At 40.3% G+C, this 19,302-nt stretch overlaps 1 protein-coding gene across 1 annotated transcript in view; it reads left to right on the forward strand.

Annotated features, from left to right (window-relative positions):
- The window catches only part of zgc:92429 (uncharacterized protein LOC445063 homolog), a 54,802-nt gene that overhangs the window by 24,356 nt on the left and 11,144 nt on the right, over positions 1-19,302 (forward strand). Inside the window, exons 5-9 of the mRNA XM_039766251.1 lie at positions 5,716-5,819; positions 9,738-9,790; positions 15,059-15,129; positions 17,852-17,954; positions 18,774-18,893. Of these exons, the coding sequence (XP_039622185.1) occupies positions 5,716-5,819; positions 9,738-9,790; positions 15,059-15,129; positions 17,852-17,954; positions 18,774-18,893 (451 nt within the window). The remainder of the gene's footprint in view (positions 1-5,715; positions 5,820-9,737; positions 9,791-15,058; positions 15,130-17,851; positions 17,955-18,773; positions 18,894-19,302) is intronic.

Below are 19,302 nucleotides of genomic sequence, written 5' to 3' on the forward strand. Positions count from 1 at the left end.
CGTGTAGCTCTGCGTCTTGCCGACACCCGGCCAATAAAACCGCTGCCGTAGTCGACGCACTGTCTTAGCGTTCCGTAATGTCCGGATCCAGCCGCTCCGTGGACCCATCGGAGGACCTCGGCGCGCAAAGCCTGGGGAACCAGTAGTTGTAGCCGGTCAATTCCTCCCGGTGCGTGCCACCGCCTGTAGATTACGCCATCGTGCAACTCCAAGTTGCCCAACTGAGAGTGGAGTATTTTGAGTTCAGGCCCCTGTGACGACACGGTTTGCCAGTCGGGACGTTCTTGTGTCTCCAACCAGCCCTTTACCTTTTCTAGTGCTTGATCGCTCGCCTGTAACTGCCTCAATTGGTCAATAGTGTACGGCTCCCCTACTCCAACAGTGTCATCTATCCCTTGCGGATGCGGACGATGGCCCCAGCCCCCTTTCTTCCTGTCGGCGGCAATATCGACATTCATTGCTGAGGCATGGACGCCTGGAGAGGGCATCAGCGTTGGCATGCTGCCGTCCCGGTCGGTGCTGTATCTCAAAGTCATATTCTTGTAGAATCTCCATCCACCTTGCCACCTGGCCCTCTGGTTGCCTGAAATTCAACATCCAGGTGAGGCTAGCATGGTCAGTCCGCAGTGTGAACCTAGTGCCCAATAGGTAGGGCCGAAAGTGCCGTGCCGCTAGGATCACTGCCAACAGTTCCCGCCGAGTGACACAGTAATTCCTCTCGGTCGACTGAGGCTGCAGCTGTAATAAGCTATCACTCTTTCTCCAGCCTCCCCTTCTGTGAGAGCACGGCCCCAATCCCCACATTGCTAGCGCCAGTGTCCACCACAAAAGGTTGGTTGGGGTCAGGGTACGCCAGGACAGGCGCGCTGACGAGGGCAGCCTTTAACTGTTGGAAGGCGGCTGTGCAGTCCTCCGTCCACCCAAACTGTTGGCCCTTACTCGTTAGTCGGTGCAAAGGGCTGGCAATGGTCGCAAAGTTTTCTGAATCTTCGTAGTAGGAGGCTAAACCCAAAAGCTCCGCAGTTCAGTGATATTGGCTGGTGGGGCCAGTTGCTCACGGCAGTCACCTTCGCTGGGTCTGTAGCCACCCCACTCGCTGATTACGTGCCCTAGAAACTGAGTCTGTCGGGCGAGAAGATTGCATTTCTCAGGGTTTAACCGCAACCCGGCGCTACGAATGGCGGTCAGGACCTCCCTTAAATTGTGCACCGCCTGGTCAAAGTCTCTGGCATGAATCAGCAGGTCATCTAAATAGACCACACAACGGGTTCGGGGAATGTCTTTTAGGACCCGCTCCATTAGTCTTTCAAACGTGGCCGGCGCATTACAAAGTCCAAACGGCATTACCTTAAACTGCCACAGCCCTTGTCCGATGGTGAATGCAGTTTTGGGTCGGTCCTCTGCTGCCAGTTCTACCTGCCAATATCCACTGCGCAAGTCCAAAGTGCTGAACCAACGGGATCCAGCCACATAGTCCAATGCATCATCGATGCGAGGCAATGGGTAAGAGTCTTTTCGAGTGACTGCATTTAATTTACGAAAGTCCACACAAGGCGCCAACCCCGCTTTCTTCCGCACCATGACCATGGGTGCGCCCAGGACTGTCCAAGGCTCAATGATGTCGTTGGTTACCATCTCGCGAATCAATTCTTCGCAGCTTGGCGCTTTGCAAGAGGCAATCTGTGGAGGCGCAACCGAATGGGGTCGGCGTGGCCAGTGTCAATGTGGTGTTTGACTAACGAGGTTCTGGTGCAGTCCTCTTCTCGAGCCGCAAAATGTCCACAAAGTCGTTCAATACTTTCTGGAGTTGCTCCTGCTGTGGCGTGCTCAGCTGTTCACCACTTGATGGCCCAATTCCTCCACAGCAGCAACCGTCTCAGTGGATGGGTGGTCGTGTGAGGAAAACCGTTGGGGAGCACTGGTCTGAGCTGCAATACTCTCCTGAGGTCCTCTTCAGTCCCTGCATCTTCCGAACAACGGTCGGGAGCCGGTGAGCCGTGGTGTCCAGGCAAATCCAAGCTAACAGCCCTTCCAGGATGATTCCAGCCCGATTGGGCGACACAGTCTCATTACCTACGCAGAGGATGGCCCTGGACACATCAACACATGCTCCCCAGTGGGCCAGCAAGTCTAACCCAATTATGCATTTGTCTTTAATGTCCCGAGCCAGAATTCGTGGCTGGTCTGGCTCGTCCCTACTACTACAGTCAATAGTTTCTTTCCGGCATTTTTGTCCGCTCACCCGTAACGCGCAGTTCGATGTTAGAAGGAGTCCAGTCTTTTGGAAGAGGACCAGCTGTTTCGGCAACACTCCTCTCTGTAATAGACAAATAGTGGACCCCGTGTCCACTAAGGCACTGCATGGCCGTCCGCCTATAATGCAGTCTAGGTATAGTCCACCTGAAAACCCACAGCCCCACTTTAGGGCAGTCATTGCGGAGGGATGCTGAAAATTGGAGCGAGGGTCCCTCACGGCCTCACTCAAGTCGCTTCCGAAGGTGATGTTGTACGCAGGCAGGGGACTTGGAGCAGGGCAGTCCCTGGCAAAATGCCCTGGTTCTCCGCGATCGGAAACAGCGGTCCGATCTTTGTCTCTGTCGGGGAATTGATGATGGCTGGGCGCGACTGACCTCCACACCCTCAGGCTGGTCCCTTTCTACCACTCGCTCAACTGCTCTCGATAGCGGCTTGGGCGTGATGATTGACGTGCGGAGACCCAAACTGTAGTACCTCTTCAGCCCGTTCAGCCTCCCGTAGTGCCTCGCTCAAATGTCTGGGCTACAGACAGACATGCTGACGAAGACGCTCTGGTGCAAGGCCCCGCAGGAAAGCATGAAGACTGAGTTCTTCCCTTGCTGCTGTCGAGAAAGTAGGGTAACCTTTCCGTACATAGACCCTGATGTCAGCTGCAAATGCTCCCACACTCTCACCTTCACGCCGATGTCGGTTTGTCAGCTCCTCCCTGCTGTGTTCCGCTGAGGTTCTCTGTCCAAACGACGGGTGAGAGCATCGGTGAGGGCCTGAAGATCACGACACTCCTCAGGCGGCAGGTCGATGAGTACCTGAAGTGCGGGACCCTCCAAGGCAAGGGCCAAGTGTGTTGCAGCTTCCTCGCAGCTCCAACCATTGTGAAGAGCAGCCAGATCCACTTGTGCAAGGTATGGCTCCAGGGGGGCAACCCGCTGTATCGTGGCAGCGTAGCGGGTGACCGTGTGGGGAGGACCGCCGACTGGTGATTTGGGGTGTCGTTGCGGCAGCTACAGGTTCATTCCGCCCGCCTAGAAGATCGCAACACTGTCCGGGAATACTGGCACCCTCAGGCCAGTTTGTCCTTTTCTCCGTGCAGTTCTGCTGATCAGGCGCTCCAACATAACGCTATTTTCCGAGATGGCACGCTCTATTTCTTCAAGACTCTGTTCCATGACGGCGTCTTCTAAACAGCCTGGTCTCCCACTTCTGACACCAATGTAGCGACCCGTGGAGGAGTCTTTAAGATTTCGAGCCGAACTCTGCCGTGCACCTCTCCGAAGCTGTCGGCTAGCGGCTTGCCAGCGTCATGCACGCAACTGCACCCAGCTCTTTAAGAAAGAGAACACTCGTGCCCCATACACCGCACGACTCCGAGTGTCTCGGTAGTTTGCTTAGATAAAATCTTAGCAATAAAACAGCTCTGTCCTGTTGTATCTTTTTATTACAGAAGATAGTCAGAAACAAAAGCTCAACATTATTGCTCGGCCATTGCCAAGGTCACGCACAGAGACACATTTCAATAAATTGGTACTTTTTACAAAATAAATAACCCCCGGACGGCGATGTCCCAAACCCACCCAACCAATTAAATACAAACACACCATTATTTACAACACAAATGACAATACGTAAATGTCGACATACAATAAGCTTTTTATAAATTACCCATAAATTCCCCACAAACTATTTACATAAATTACCATGAGGCGTCACTCCGCCAGCGCTTGCTGCCGGGTTGTTACAATATGTTTTTAACATTATTAGAGCCCTCTAGACATGAAACAACACCCTTTAGTCACCATTACACTCGTATTACTCAATATATTAGACAAAATAAGAGAAAATAAGACATATTAGACGTTACAAATATCATATTACTAGGCGCACTCGCCTTTTAAGGCGACCGACTTTTATCTTCAATTATTGTGCGCTCCATGTGTACATCAGGCATGTAAGTGTAGAGAATGAGAACATCAAAGTGTCCATTCATAACATCTTTTTTATCCCCTCAAGTGCCTGTCCAAAGTCGTACAATGTCAGCCTGAATCTGTACCGCTAAAGACGGAGTTTCAGGCACTAAATAAGCTATAGATGAGAATAAGCAAGCACCATCTCCCCTGATATTTACTACACGGTGAGGCATTTGTACTCCATCAACATTAATTATTTCCAGAGACATAATTTTTTCTATTTTTCCAGCACATCGCGCACAAAAGCAAGGGAACGATGAGAGCACCAGAACTCTGCTCACATCGTGTCGCTTCGTACCTCAAGCCGCAAGTAGTAAGTCTGTAATAAGCGGAATACCACTACGCTTTGCACTCATGGGACAGAAGGACAATCCCGAACGCTTTTCTATAGTAGATTATTGTACTGTACATTTAATTGCACACAACCACTAACCTATGAAGGCACGACTTCAGTAGGAGAGTCTTCAGAGGTGGTGCAGTATCTTCAGCAGGTGCGTTGTTGTCTTCTTCCGCTGAAGGAGTACTAGGAGTAGGCAGTGGGTGTCTGGGTGCGCAGCTGAAGAACATCTTGATAGGCAGTTGCTGGCGCTGTCTTTTCATATGCGTGAGGAGGCATTAGTAGGGTATTGCCATCTTTAATCATATACAAGAGTTTCACCTCCTTCTGGATAGTAAGCATCTTCCTCCGGCGCTTAGTTTTATTCTTAGAAGGCTTAGAAAAAGCAGCACGTTTAGGAGCCATCGTAGGGCTTAGATAAAAATTCTCAGAAAGCGCATGCTTTCAGTATTTCTCTTACACTGTAATTTATCAGCAAAGTAGTACAATAATCTACTATCTATCATTTTCAGCAGCACCCAGCAATTTTAGATTGAGACTTCAGTACAGATTTTAAATCTTCATTGTGTACTTCTTTGAAAAATGTCATGTGCCACTGACCCTCCGCATCCAACAACTTACATGATTCTTTTCATCACTTGAGTTTGAATCTGATGTCAAAGAAAACAATTTCAGCCACATGATCTTGTAAAATGGCATTTACAACATTTTATGTACACTACTAATACATGTAAATGCATTCTATTATCACTTTTATTTTTGAAAATTTTCAAAATATGTTATAAGCAAAATTGTGATAACAAACACTTTGAAGTGACTTGAAAATTTCAAAATGCTCCTAACTTTCAAACCAGATCATCAATTCTTCAAATGCACCTGAATGTTATACCATGCATAGATTTTCTTACTTGTTTCTTTTGTTATATTAACCTATGCTTATTTAAACTGAGTTATCCCTTACAAGGAGAATTTTATATTTAACTCTGAATGGGCTATGCAGTGGTAAATATGTGGTGAAGTATTAGTAGAAACAAAGTGAAAGCCCTGTGTTTGGTTATTTTTCTCTATAAAGCAATAAGTACTGTTTATAAATGTATAAAATGCATATTTTACACTGTCCACTATATTTTTACATGTCTTTTTTACTTTGTATTGCAGTCCAGATGAACCTAAAACCAAACTCTCTGTCAGAGTGATGCAGTCTCTTGCACAGGCCATCGAGAAGATGAAACTGGCTGAAAATAATGACACTTCTAAAACTGGTATGAGCTTTTTCCAAAGACTTAAGTGGGGCTGTATATATATATTGTGCAAGCTTTGGAGAGTTCAGCTCTGCATACCCGGACACAGACAGGCAGAACACAGAGCTCTATTCCCTGCTCCCCACTTCAGAACACAATAAACAATGTCCCGCACAACAATACTGCTCAGTGCCCTCTATCTTTCTGTCTTTTCTTTGTCTCTTTCTCTCTTCTCTTCTCTGCTGCCTCCACTCCTGTTGCGGCAAACATTGTCCTCGACCCCCCGACTCTGGCTTCTTGAATGAGGTGGCCATCTTCGTAGTGCACCCGGAAGTGCTCCAGGTACACTCTGATCTTCTTCTGGCAGCACTTCCAAGTGTGGCAGAAGTGCTGCAGTCCAGGACTCTGGACTGTACAGGCCACGATGCAATCTAGGGGGTTGCCCTCTCGTATTCTGGGGGAGGTATTGTTGTGGACGTGTCCTCTCCCCTGGTCCTTCCATCAGAAGGGTGTCCCGACCAGGCAAGGCCCCTGGCCATCGACCACTAAATATATATATTCTCCTCTTCTCCCTCTGCAGAAAGGAAGGTTGACACCTTCCCATTTATGATGTAATTTCTAAGGTCTGACCACCTTGACCTATCTATTCTTCCCATTATCCATTAAAACCAGGTGAAACACCATCTTCAGCAGTTTGCCTAGTACAGTATATCTATATATATATATATATATATATATATATATATATATATATACAGTATATATATAGGGAAGATTAAGGTGTTTTGGGGCATCTTGAAGGCCAACCCCACACATTTAATGATAGAAAAAATGCAAATAAAGCATGTGTTGATAAGGCTAATGATTCATTCTGACTTTGCAATCAGGCAAACTGCTGAAGATGGTGTTTCATCTAGTTTTGATGGTTAATGGGAAGAATAGGTAGGTCAAGGTGGTCAGACCTTAGAAATGACAATATATATATATATATATATATATAGTGGGTACAGAAAGTATTCAGACTCCCTTCAATTTTTCACTCTTTGTTATATTGCAGCCATTTGCTAAGATCATTTAAATTATTTTTTTCCCTCATTAATGTACACACAGAACCCCATATTGACAGACAAAAAAAATAATTTTTGAAATTGTTGCAGATTTATTAAAAAAGAAAAACTGAAATATCACATGGTCCTAAGTATTCAGACCCTTTGCTGTGACACTCATATATTTAACTCAGGTGCTTTCCATTTCTTCCGATCATCCTTGAGATCACCTTCATTTTAGTCCAGCCGTGTTTGATTATACTGATTGGACTTGATTAGGAAAGCCACACACCTGTCTATATAAGACCTTACAGCTCACAATGCATGTCAGAGCAAATGAGAATCATGAGGTCAAAGGAACTGCCTGAATAGCTCAGAGACAGAATTATGGCAAGGCACATATCTGGCCAAGGATAAAAAAATTTCTGCTGCACTTAAGGTTCCCAAGAGCACAGTGGCCTCCATAATCCTTAAATGGAAGACGTTTGGGATGACCAGAACCCTTTCTAGAGCTGGCCCTCCGGCCAAGCTGAGCTACCGGGGTAGAAGAGCCTTGGTGAGAGAGGTAAAGAAGAACCCAAAGATCACTTTGGCTGAGCTCCAGAGATGCAGTCAGGAGATGGGAGAAAGTTGTAGAAAGTCAACCATCACTGCAGCCCTCCACCAGTCAGGGCTTTATGGCAGAGTGGCCTGTCGGAAGCCTCTCCTCAGTGCAAGACACATGACAGCCCGCATGGAGTTTGCTAAAAGACACCTGAAGGACTCTGAGATGGTGAGAAATAAGATTCTCTGGTCTGATGAGACCAAGATAGAACTTTTTGGCCTTAAATCTAAGCGGTATGTGTGGAGACAACCAGGCATTGCTCATCACTTTTCCAATACAGTCCCCACAGTGAAGCATGGCGGTGGCAGCATCATGCTGTGGGGGTGTTTTTCAGCTGCAGGGACAGGACGACTGGTTGCAATCGAGGGAAAGATGAATGCGGCCAAGTACAAGGATATCCTGGACAAAATCCTTCTCCAGAGTGCTAAGGACCTCAGACTGGGCCGAAGGTTTACCTTCCAATAAGACAATGACCCTAAGCACACAGCTAAAATAACGAAGGAATGGCTTCACAACAACTCTGTGACTGTTCTTGAATGGCCCAGCCAGAGCCCTGACTTAAACCCAATTGAGCATCTCTGGAGAGACCTAAAAATAGCTGTCCACCAACAATTACCATCCAACCTGACAGAAACGGAGAGGATCTGCAAGGAGGAATGGCAGAGGATCCCCAAATCCAGGTGTGAAAAACTTGTTGCATCTTTCCCAAGAAGACTCATGGCTGTATTAGCTCAAAAGGATGCTTCTACTAAATACTGAGCAAAGGGTCTGAATACTTAGGACCATGTGATATTTCAGTTTTTCTTTTTTGATAAATCTGCAACAATTTCAAAAATTCTTTTTTTATCTGTCAATATGGGGTGCTGTGTGTACATTAATGAGGAAAAAAATTAATTAAAATGATTTTAACAAATGGCTGCAATATAACAAAAAGTGAAAAATTGAAGGGGGTCTGAATACTTTCCGTACCCACTGTATATATATATATATATATATATATATATATATATATTAGGCCTGGCATTTTCATGTTTTTTTTTTACCATTTTAACAATAATACTGTAAAGATCAGGCAGAGGGCCATGTGGCTAGACAGCTTCTAAGCACTGTACTTACAGAAGGCGCAGTGCGTTATACAAATGAAACATCTGAGTGAGAGGAATAAGTCCTGGGAAAAAAGGGTGGAGGGAGTGTGAGAGCTGATTTAAGTGTGGAAGGTGCTAAAATGGAAGTGCTTTTACTCAGTGTTGGTGATGGAGCGCTGGCGTCACAAGGGGTGGATCTGGTATGGGTGTGGATGAAAAGGAGCAGCACAGTGTGCACAAACAGTACAGAGTGAATGAGTGAGTAGAAGAGAGCGACAGTGAAAGAGTGGCATGCTTCTGTACTGTAACACTGAAGCAGAAGACAGTATAGAGGGGTTAGATGAGTCTGAGTGCAATTCAAGTTAAGGCAATCACAGAGCTGCTTTATTGTCGGCTTCTCCAGGTAGTCCCATCCTCCTCCTCGGACAGCTCTCGAACACCTGAGGAGCGTTTCTTTCTCAGGTCAGGACCTAGGGGCACTATACTGTTATTTCCATAGTGCACTAGTTGAAAAACACTTGTGTAGAGCACAATTATCAAGTTGTTGATGGTGATAAATAATTGAGGGTAGTACTTACAGAATTTTAACACAGGTTTTTTAATGTATGCCCATTTAAGAATTTATTTAGGAAGGCATTCACATGCAGGCTGTACTTGCTCAAGTAGTACTTTGTTTAAAATTCAGGTTTAAGGTCATTGTTTAAATTTAAACTACACCATTCCATTGTGTTCATTTTTAAATTTGTGATTTAGTGTGTATTTAACTGTTCAATCATGATTAATTACATATGGTTATGTGATTAATTAGTTAATCTTTTTCAATAGATATATACTATATATATATATATATATATATATATATATATATATATATATATATATATATATATATATATATATATATATATATAAATATTTCCATTTGTAAGTATGTTATCACTGTCTCTTAAGCCAGTCATTCCCATAACTGTTCATCTCAGTCCCCTACTATACACAGTGTGGCTCTTCTTCTCTAATAGTCACTGCTGACACTGGTGGGAATATACCCTGAATATTTTAGATTACAATCCCTCTGCCTTATAATACCAGATATTTCACAAAATGTTTTTTAAGTGTTTATTACATTTTTTTAAACTCTAGGTTTGTTTAGAGGATGTTTGTTTAGAGTTGACTTATGATTAATTATACTCTATTTTTTTTGTAGAGACTGAAGCTGTTGTGTATGGTACAAAATGTAAAAACACAGGGTGCAAAGCGGTGAGTGCAGAAGTAGCATAACTTGAAATTTTGTTGCTGCAATGACAGCCACAACTATCCTGGAACTGTATGGAATTAAGTGTTAAACATTTATGAATGATTTCATCATTTATTTTTCACAATGAAAATAATCATGTGTCCTAAAATAATTCTTGTGTTGTTAGAATACTATGAGTTTTTAAGTGTCTGGGTTTCAGTAGCCTTTCTGTATCAAAAATGCAAAGAACAATCAAAATGAGAAACATCAAAACTCACTTTCTTAAAATAGACAGAACAATGTTCAAGGTCAGGAAAAAGCTGTTTCCTTGCCCATGGGAGGGCATATGAGATACTGGAAGTCTTTGAATCAGCAGATAGACAGAATCTATATTATATTAGATGGCCCAGTATAAATTTTACTTTTGAATGCCTGGGTTGTCAGTTAGGTGTCCAGAACTGTGACTGTGTCTGTCTTTTTCTGTTAAAACTGACCATGGATTCCATAGAGGATTAGTTTCCATAGGGTAACTGCTGAGTATAATTTTTGTTTTCCTCTCCTCCATTATTATCAAGCCATAGTTCAATGCATGTAATTCAATAATGGAAAAATACTGCTGGGCTCCATTTATATTAATTACTTTCAAACTACTTTGTTTTCCTGTATGCTTAAACAAATCTGTGTATTTATGTGTACTTGTTATGTACTTAGCAATTTGAAAAGTCTACCTGTGAACTCATCACAATGATCTGCAACTACACTCAGTGAAGACCACTACAGAATGTAAACTAACTGAACTGAAACTGGATGTGAGACATCTAAAATGATAAGATTCATGTAAACCAACACACGTAATTCATGATGCATTGGAAAATGTCACTATGATGAAACACTGTAAGTACGCAAATAAATAAATCAAGGTAATCAGTCCAAACAAAAGTCCAAAATAACACGGAAACATGAAGAAACAGCACAAAAAGGTGAACAGATATCCCCACATACAACTAACAAGCCATATACAGTAAGTGGCAAGATGGAAATGAAATTGATCAAGCAAAATAATCTTCTCATTAAGCAAATGTTGAACTAATGCATTCACACAGTTAATCAGCTCAGCAGCTCCACCAAAAATCCTAACAACTAATACAATATGTTTAAGTAAACCACATACAGTATTATCATGTGTCAAAGTAATAAGTTAATTAATGATACAGTCCACCACCACCATTTCACTTAACAGTCAGCCTTTTATGTAAAGCCAGTCATTAAGCTAATTGTATAATCAATCAAAACCCACATAATTATAACCTTACCATCGCATTATTAAGATTAAATAGGCCAAAGTGCCTGTAAATATTATCACCCTCTTAGACTTACTGTAATTCTATACTATTTGTTTTTTAAAGAATCTTATTTTTTTTTGATGTTGATGTTCATTAACACTAAAGCAAAAATAAATAATTTATTTCTTTATTGTTTTGTGAACTCACTTTTTTCCAGTGTAGGATAACAAGCCTGTGAAAGCAATTATTTTATTTTAAAACTCTTTACTATAAGACACCCCTAAATGGGTAAAGTTGTATGCAGTTTGCTTTTATAGTCACGAAGTGGGTTGTATATTGTCCACCTCTGTGACAAGGGCAACAAAAGCTACACTGTTTATAGTAAGAGGTATTTAATCTACATTAGGTGTCAGGCGATTGAAACTTCAGGTAAAGAGTATAACACATTTTCCAAGCCATTAAAAAGCATTAAAACGTCTCTGTATTATATAAACAAATCCTGGGACGAGACCAGACTTTTTCAGAAATTTAATTTCAAGTCCCGCAAGATGACACTTTGTGCCAAGAGATTTAACCACGCCCACGGTCCACTCACCTTTCATTCGTGTGAATGCTATTGTTAGACACAGTTTCTGTGCTCTCTGCTCTAATACATTTTTGTGGGGGCGGAAATAAAAGACAAAGTGTAGAAGACAATGTAGAATGTCGTAAAGTGGTTCAAAAACATTGGCGCACATTGACACAATATACATGCAGAGCAGGTTAGAGATTATGAAAGTACTAAAATTCGAAAGTCTCAAAAAACTGATAGTAAAGATCACATTAGTGATAACAAAGGGAAATGATTACTCCGTGAAATAACAGAACAGCGAAGAGATAAAATATATGGACATAGATGAGATGACAGAAGTATGTAGATATTGTTCAGCTTTAAAGTTTAAGTCGGAGACTTGTAGATTGTCTAATTTGTGTTGCCATCAGGGAAAAGTAGTGTTTCTTCCCAATGAAGAAGTGTATCCACGAGAAATAAAACATTTGTTATTTGGTGAAAGTGAAATCCACAAACACTAAAGGCAAAATATCAGAATTGATAATAATTTGATTGCGTTCGCATCATTCAATGCTCAAAATGTAGATTTACTTAATTCAGGACCATATGCTATGAGAATCTGTGGTCCCGCAACAAGTAAAGCTACTACAAATTTAATTTCAAAGAAACCACAATTCGGTCAGGTTTATATTTATGATCATGGAGAAATGATGCAACATAGAATCGAAAGAGTTAAATGATCAGACATATTAGAAATTCTACAGCCAAATTTATTTGAAAAACACTATATGAATCCGGAAGATCACACTTGCATATATAATAAGCCAACATGTGACGAATTGTCAGCAATAATAGTTTTGAAAGACGGAGATATCAAAGACAGAGTTGATATTCATGTTTATCCAAAAGCACAGCACGATTCGTCCCAAGCAGTAGAGCTGGGAAATGACTAGCTTGCAGGGCCCGCATGGAGGTAGCCAAGCAAAGCGAGCAGGGGGCAGAATCCCCTAGTCTATTTTAAATAAAAGAGTAAAACAGAGGGCAACTGTGAATCTGTGTAGAGCAAGAGATCCCATTAAAGAGGCCACCAAGAAGCCTATAGTAATAGTTCTTCAAAGGATGAGATGGGACAGACAGTACATATAACAATTACCTGAATGTTTACTAAGTCTGAGAATGGCGACATTCACTTGAATTCAATTTATTTCTCTTTAGCACTCTTTTTTGAACATTAGAACACATTTAGCCCAACAAAGCTCACTAGTCCTATTCACTTAACTCTTCCAAAAAAAACATCAAGTTGAGTTTTGAAAGTCCCTAAAATCCTACTGAAGTACACTACTTGATAGCTTATTCCATATGTGTATAGCTCTCTGTGTAAAGAAAAACTTCCTAATGTTTGCAAGAATTTTACTTTTAACAAATTTCCAGCTGTGTCCCTGTGTTCACTCTTAAGTACATAGGTCCTGAATTAGAACATATTTACATGTATAATATACTGAAACTGAAAGTTAAGTTGAAAAGCTCACACAAGATGCTCGTAGACCTGTTGCTGTCATTTTCTGGACTTTTTGCATATTTTTCTTTTCCATGGCCTCTAAAAATAATGGTGATATCATTGTGGTGGTTTTAGAGGTCAAGCAATTAAATGATCAGAAGGGTTGTTTCATTAAGAACATTTCTGAAATACTTCCTGCGGTCCCATTTTGTTTTCATTATTTCATATGTCACGATTGTTTGCTATTTGTGAGGCAGTGTTGCCTGGCTGTTGCTAGGAATGGGAGTGTGTGACATGTGCTATCTTTTCCATAATGGTTTAAAGGTCAGTGTCATGCACTCCATAACTTTCCAAGTTTGTGGATAAATCAAAAAGAAAAACCCTCACCATATTATTGTGAAGATGTCTCTGGTTACAACTTTTTTTCCGTTCTTTGACTTTGATTTACGTCTTGCAATTTGGCTTAGGCTGCATGAAATAATCTGGTTTATTGACTCTCTCCTTGTGTTTCTGTGCTTTTTGGCCTTTGCTTTTTAATTATTGCCCTCCCAATTAGGAGCTTGGCTTGTTAGTATAATTAAGATCCATCTTCTGATTCCTCCTTTAAAATGCTGCCACCAGGTGCAGCCAGTAGAGTGTGCTATGTTTTGTGTATGCGTAACACTACATATCAACCGGAGAACACCATCCCTACTATAAAGCAGAGCCATACCTGAGTGGCTTGAAAACAAAAAAAGGCTAAATGTTCCGGCACAATTAAAGACTTGATCTCATTTCAATAGAAACTATACATCAAGATTTGAAAATTCCTTTTCACATATGTTCCTCATTTAACATGAGCTCCTGTAATTTTGCAAGCCAGAATGCACAAACCTGGTTGAGACCTCTCTTAAAAGACTCATGTAAACTAAAGCTACCTCCAACAAATAATGACTGGTGGTGCAGGTGGTATCAATCAGCTTCTTTTTACTTAGAATTAAAGGAGAGGAAAAAGCAAAATTTTGTTTATACATTCAGATTTCATAGATATTTTTTGTTGATTGATTGCAAAAAGTCCTAAAAACACATATATAAAACAAGAGGGAATACTTTTTTATAGATGCAGTGTTTTATTATTTCACTAAAACTGACATGCTATAATGGTATTTTGCTTTAGTCATTGCTTATTTTGTGCTTATAATATGGTACTCACATTGTGTATTTTACACATTAATTGCAGCACAAAGTGATCTACAAAAACACAATAACAATTAGATTGAAATGTACTGCATGCATAAAGATATAATGGATACTAAAAAGATTTGCTACTGAAATAATAATACTGATAAGAAAAACATTTTAAATAAATAAATAAATAAATAAATAAAATTTACAGAGAAACTTGAAATTTGTTTAAAGTGTTACCTATTTAATGTGCAATTGATGCTGTGATAATATGAAGAAAATTATATTTTATATTCTGCTCTACGATATTTGAGTTATCTTTATATTTATGTAAAGGCTTATTTCACATAGTGTACATAAGAAAATAAGAACTCAGGCAAATGAGAGAGAGAAACAGTTTGTACCTAACACCTAAGTTGTCTCAGTATCTAATTTCTATACTCTTTAAAAGTTGTTAAGGTTCCACTTCAACTAGAGGACTATGTAATATGTTTCAGACTCCTGTGACCCTTTGCATGAAAAAGTGCTGTCCTAGTTCTTGAAAGATTTGTGCATATTCTGCTTATCTCTTGAGGTTTAGGGTATTAAAAGAAAATTGTTACAGCCTAGATTTACCTTTATCCAGTCACCTAAATTTTAAAGCTGACGGCTGCTAATTTGCACAAATGCTGATGTTTAAATCAGAGGTAAGACATATAGTAGGCGAACTCTGTAGCTATATTGCTTTTTTATTATTATGTACCTGATTTCTACTTCACAGCTGTATGTAATATTACTTCTTACTTGATCCCTTTAGATGTACAATGGTCCAGAGACAGATGCTGAAATATGTATCTATCATCCAGGATCCCCTGTCTTCCATGAAGGGTATGTATATTACATACAAACTTAACATAAAACTTTGGGAATAGCTCTCTGCATTACTGCTGAAGAATTTGACAGTTTCTGCCAGGAAAGCTTATATTCCAGTATTAACACAATAAACTAAATTTTGTGTCACCCAGACATGCAGGTGAATAACATTGGGTGATTGGGACTTGGAGTAATGAAGTCAGATGTACAAAAAATGTAGTTATATCAACATAACTTAAAATGAATAAGCAATAATATTTATAACTATTGATTTTAAGATAGAAACCAAATCTAGAGTAAGTGCCAATCCACTACAAAGCAAACACATTCACGCACTCACTGATACCAGGCCAATTTAGAGTTATTAATGGAACTAAGATGATCGTGAATTTGTAGTCCTGAAACAGCAGCACTAACCAATGTGCCATTGTGGCACCCCCACCACCTCAGACAATGCAAAGTCATTATGAAGTTAGAGCTCCTTGAAGGGGAGTTTGGACCTTCCTGACATATGGTGCTTATGTCAGAATGGGTTAACTTGAAACTATTGTTCTCTGTCTTCTGATTCAGCCCTGCATGCTTCATAACCACTTAGTGATGTAATTCTTAACTGTTTCCAAGAAGAAGTGCCTTCCCACATGGTAAAGGCATGTAGTTTAGATGGGTTGGGGGTTCTAAATTGGCACATTATTAGTGAACATAGTTGTGTCAATGAATACGCCTTGCACTGCACTGATATTCCAAACAGAGTGAGCTCTAATGTTGCACCCAAAGATGCCTAAACTGGTTTGGTTCTCCTACAAATGTTTATTGGAATTAATGGGATTGGAAAAAAAAAATTAATTCAACTCTTTTCAAAGTATTGAACTTAACCACCAATGTAAAATTCTGGAGAGTAACAAATATGTGGATGAATAAATACATTTTAGTAATAAGAATGAACAATTTATACATTTATCCATTTTCTTGTTTAGGTACACAAAAAGGAGAGCATAAAATGGATGCTGTTTGCTGATTTAATTTTGTTGATTTGATGATCTCTCTTCCCCTATTCTGTTAGTACCTGGACATCTGTCAGTCCTTGCTGTCAAAGATCATTTAGAACGATAAGAATCCTTTAGTAAAACATTTCTTGCTTACAGGCCCCCCGGAAAGGGATTGGTTTGACTATACCTGACTTAGATCTTTGGTGTGATGCTATCACTCAGTCCTGGATTGTACTGGAGTCATCGTTGACTTCAGCTTGTCAATTTCTAAAGCTGTTTTTGTGAACTCTAAATGTCACAGAATTCCTGTTAGGCCAGTGGTATTACAGTATTTGCTCTTCAGATCTGACAAATTGCAGAAAGAAGAGCAAGATGCACATTGAAGTGGCATGCTTCCATTCCAATATATAAAGACATGAACTTAATAAGGAAGTCAACCGGGTGAAACAGCAAGAAGCCATATGCTGGAAGACCTCTTTGAAGATTGTGCTGGGATGGACACATTCCAGTAAATTAAACATTTACATAATACATTTATGGAATGTTGTTTCCTCCACTTTTATCATACAGTATTTCTTCTGCTATAGTAAGTCTGAAGAACATAAAGGGTCACACTTCACTCTTTGTCACCTGTCCATTTCTTGTTTTGTGTTTTTTTCCCCAATATTTTTAAATCACACTGTAAGAATCTGAACATTTCCAAAATTTGACATTGTGACCTTAATTCTGAAAGCAATAAAAATACCATATTTAATAATTTTCATCTATATTCAAAAAATGTATTATCCATTCACATAGTATAAATAGTTAGGCTGTATATCACACTATGGAAACAATTAATTATAGCACAATTTCCAGACTCTTCATGCTATTTGTGTTCTTTAGGGCAACTGTTGATGTTTATACACATATTTTGGCATAGCCCTCTGATATTTTCCTTTTGGGTGAATGTTTTCTTTCTTCTGCCAGATATTATTAACTGCAGTTTGACTTGTAACCCACACATTTTTATGCTTTTCGACACCTCTGCCTTATCTACCAATCCTCTCCAGAGATAGCACCTCTTTTGCTGGGTGATACTGCTGCAAAACTGGTAGCCTCATAAGAGAAGTCTCTACACCAACTAGCCCTAGTACACCTGGTGCTACAGTCGACCTAACTTGGAAATATCTTTTGGATCTTCTGGATTAGTGACATGCCTGTTATAACTCAAAATGGGGGGCAGTCAGCCATAAAGAACCTTGCGAGAGAAACTGAATAGTATTTTTTAAGTTACATCAATACAACATCTTGTTATATTTTTGTAGTACAGGACGAGGGGAGGGTACAGAAGGGGAACTTAAATACCTTGGTAGTTATGTACTATAACTTTCTACTTGATTTATAATCTATATTTTTACTGGAAACATAAAAAAGCTGATCACAAAACATACAGCATATGCTGCCATCTATGGGTGCAAACTCTGAATCACCTCAGCCAGTCATACAGCACATCTACACAAAAAGCGTTTTAGAGCTGCACATAAATCTGATAGTTTGACCTTGGACTATGAGGAAGTATCCCATGAGAAAACAGAGACAACATGCAGACTCAAGGCCAGCCCAACAGAGAATCAAGAAGGTGCTGTGAAATAGCAACACAAGCTGTAGAACTATAGTGCCACATGAACAAATGACAGCAAATAAAGAGTGTTTCCCTTGCACAGCACTACTGTACCTAATTTTATTACTGGACTTTCTTTCTTTTTTAGATACAAATACTGGAGCTGTTGTTGCATTAAAACCACAGACTTTAATGCATTCCTAGACCAGAAAGGCTGCGCCACTGCAAAACATTTATGGATCGCAAAAAAGGTACATGCTTACTTAGGATTTTCCATCTGTGTGTCGTGAATCAGGTAAAATAATACTTGTTTCCACACCTTCAGGAACTAAAAAAAAATAAAAATTGATCCCCCAAGAGACAAAAAACTGTTGTGTAGAGAAAACTGACAGCATATTTCTTATATTAGGATACTGAGCAACATTGTATAATTGTATTTTCAGAGACAAATTTGAACGTTCATGGATCCAGTGCTTGTATCACATACCCATTTTTTTGTGTGTGGTGTGTATGGATTTCCTCCTCATGTCTGTATTGTTTTTACTCTGGATACTCCCACATGCAGATGAAGTTGTTCGGAAATTTTAAAGGGGAACAGTCACATTTTTCTATAATTTGAAATGATGCGGCCATTTTCATATTAATTAACAGAAAAGAGTAAACTGATCTACTATTGAGCTGGTGAAAGAACTCAAAATTCCACAAATCAATGAGGTGGCATGAGCTATGCTGTGCCTGGCCAGCAGGTCCTTTAACTATAGCATTGATTCCTGAGAGTTCTTCCACCAGCTCAATACTAGACCAGTGATCACTAATCTGTTCTTCTCTAGCTTTTAAACAAAAACAGCTGCATCATTTCACACTGTGTTTTTGTCAAAGCTCCCACATGAAGGAGTATTTCTCACTATTAAAAGATTGAAAAATTGTCTGTTTTTATTTACATTGACCACTGCATGGATACGTGTATGTGAGTAGGCTCTGTTCAGGGCTGATTTCCAACCATGATCCCTGTGTAGCTGTGATATGTTTCAGGACCCTGTGATCCTCATTGGGATTATTCTCTTCATTAGGATAAGAAGATGGTATCTTGTCGTCATGACTGGCATCAGACAGCCTGTCAGGTGGTAATCACAGTGTATGCCAAAAACACAATACCAGACCTTTCTTACATTGAAGCAAACCGGACAGGGGTGAGTAGATCTGGTCTTGTATTCTTCTATTTTATCTTTATTTTTGCTTATTGAAAGCAATTTTAATCACTGAAGAAGAATGAAGCTGTGGTCCAGCATGCCAGTATAGGCTGCAGCCATTTATTTGTCCACATGACACTATGTAGCTGAGCCAGCCAAGTCTTCTGCTTCCTTGAGATCTCCGAGATCATTGGCTGTGCAATTCCACCATGATTTCCAGGTGTGATGGAGCTGTGATCACAAATATTATGCCATATATTTTGTGTAAATTGGTATTTTTGGTACAGGTCCAGTGAGTACACTACTGTGGCTCCATTATAATCATTTATTTTTAATTATAGGGTATCACATTCTGTGACTGTCGTCTTACTTACATAGATGTCTTCTTTAGCTGGTTTCTGTTCTTAGC

This window comes from Polypterus senegalus, chromosome 10 (genome assembly GCF_016835505.1).
Source record: "Polypterus senegalus isolate Bchr_013 chromosome 10, ASM1683550v1, whole genome shotgun sequence".
Taxonomy (NCBI): Eukaryota; Metazoa; Chordata; class Cladistia; order Polypteriformes; family Polypteridae; genus Polypterus; species Polypterus senegalus.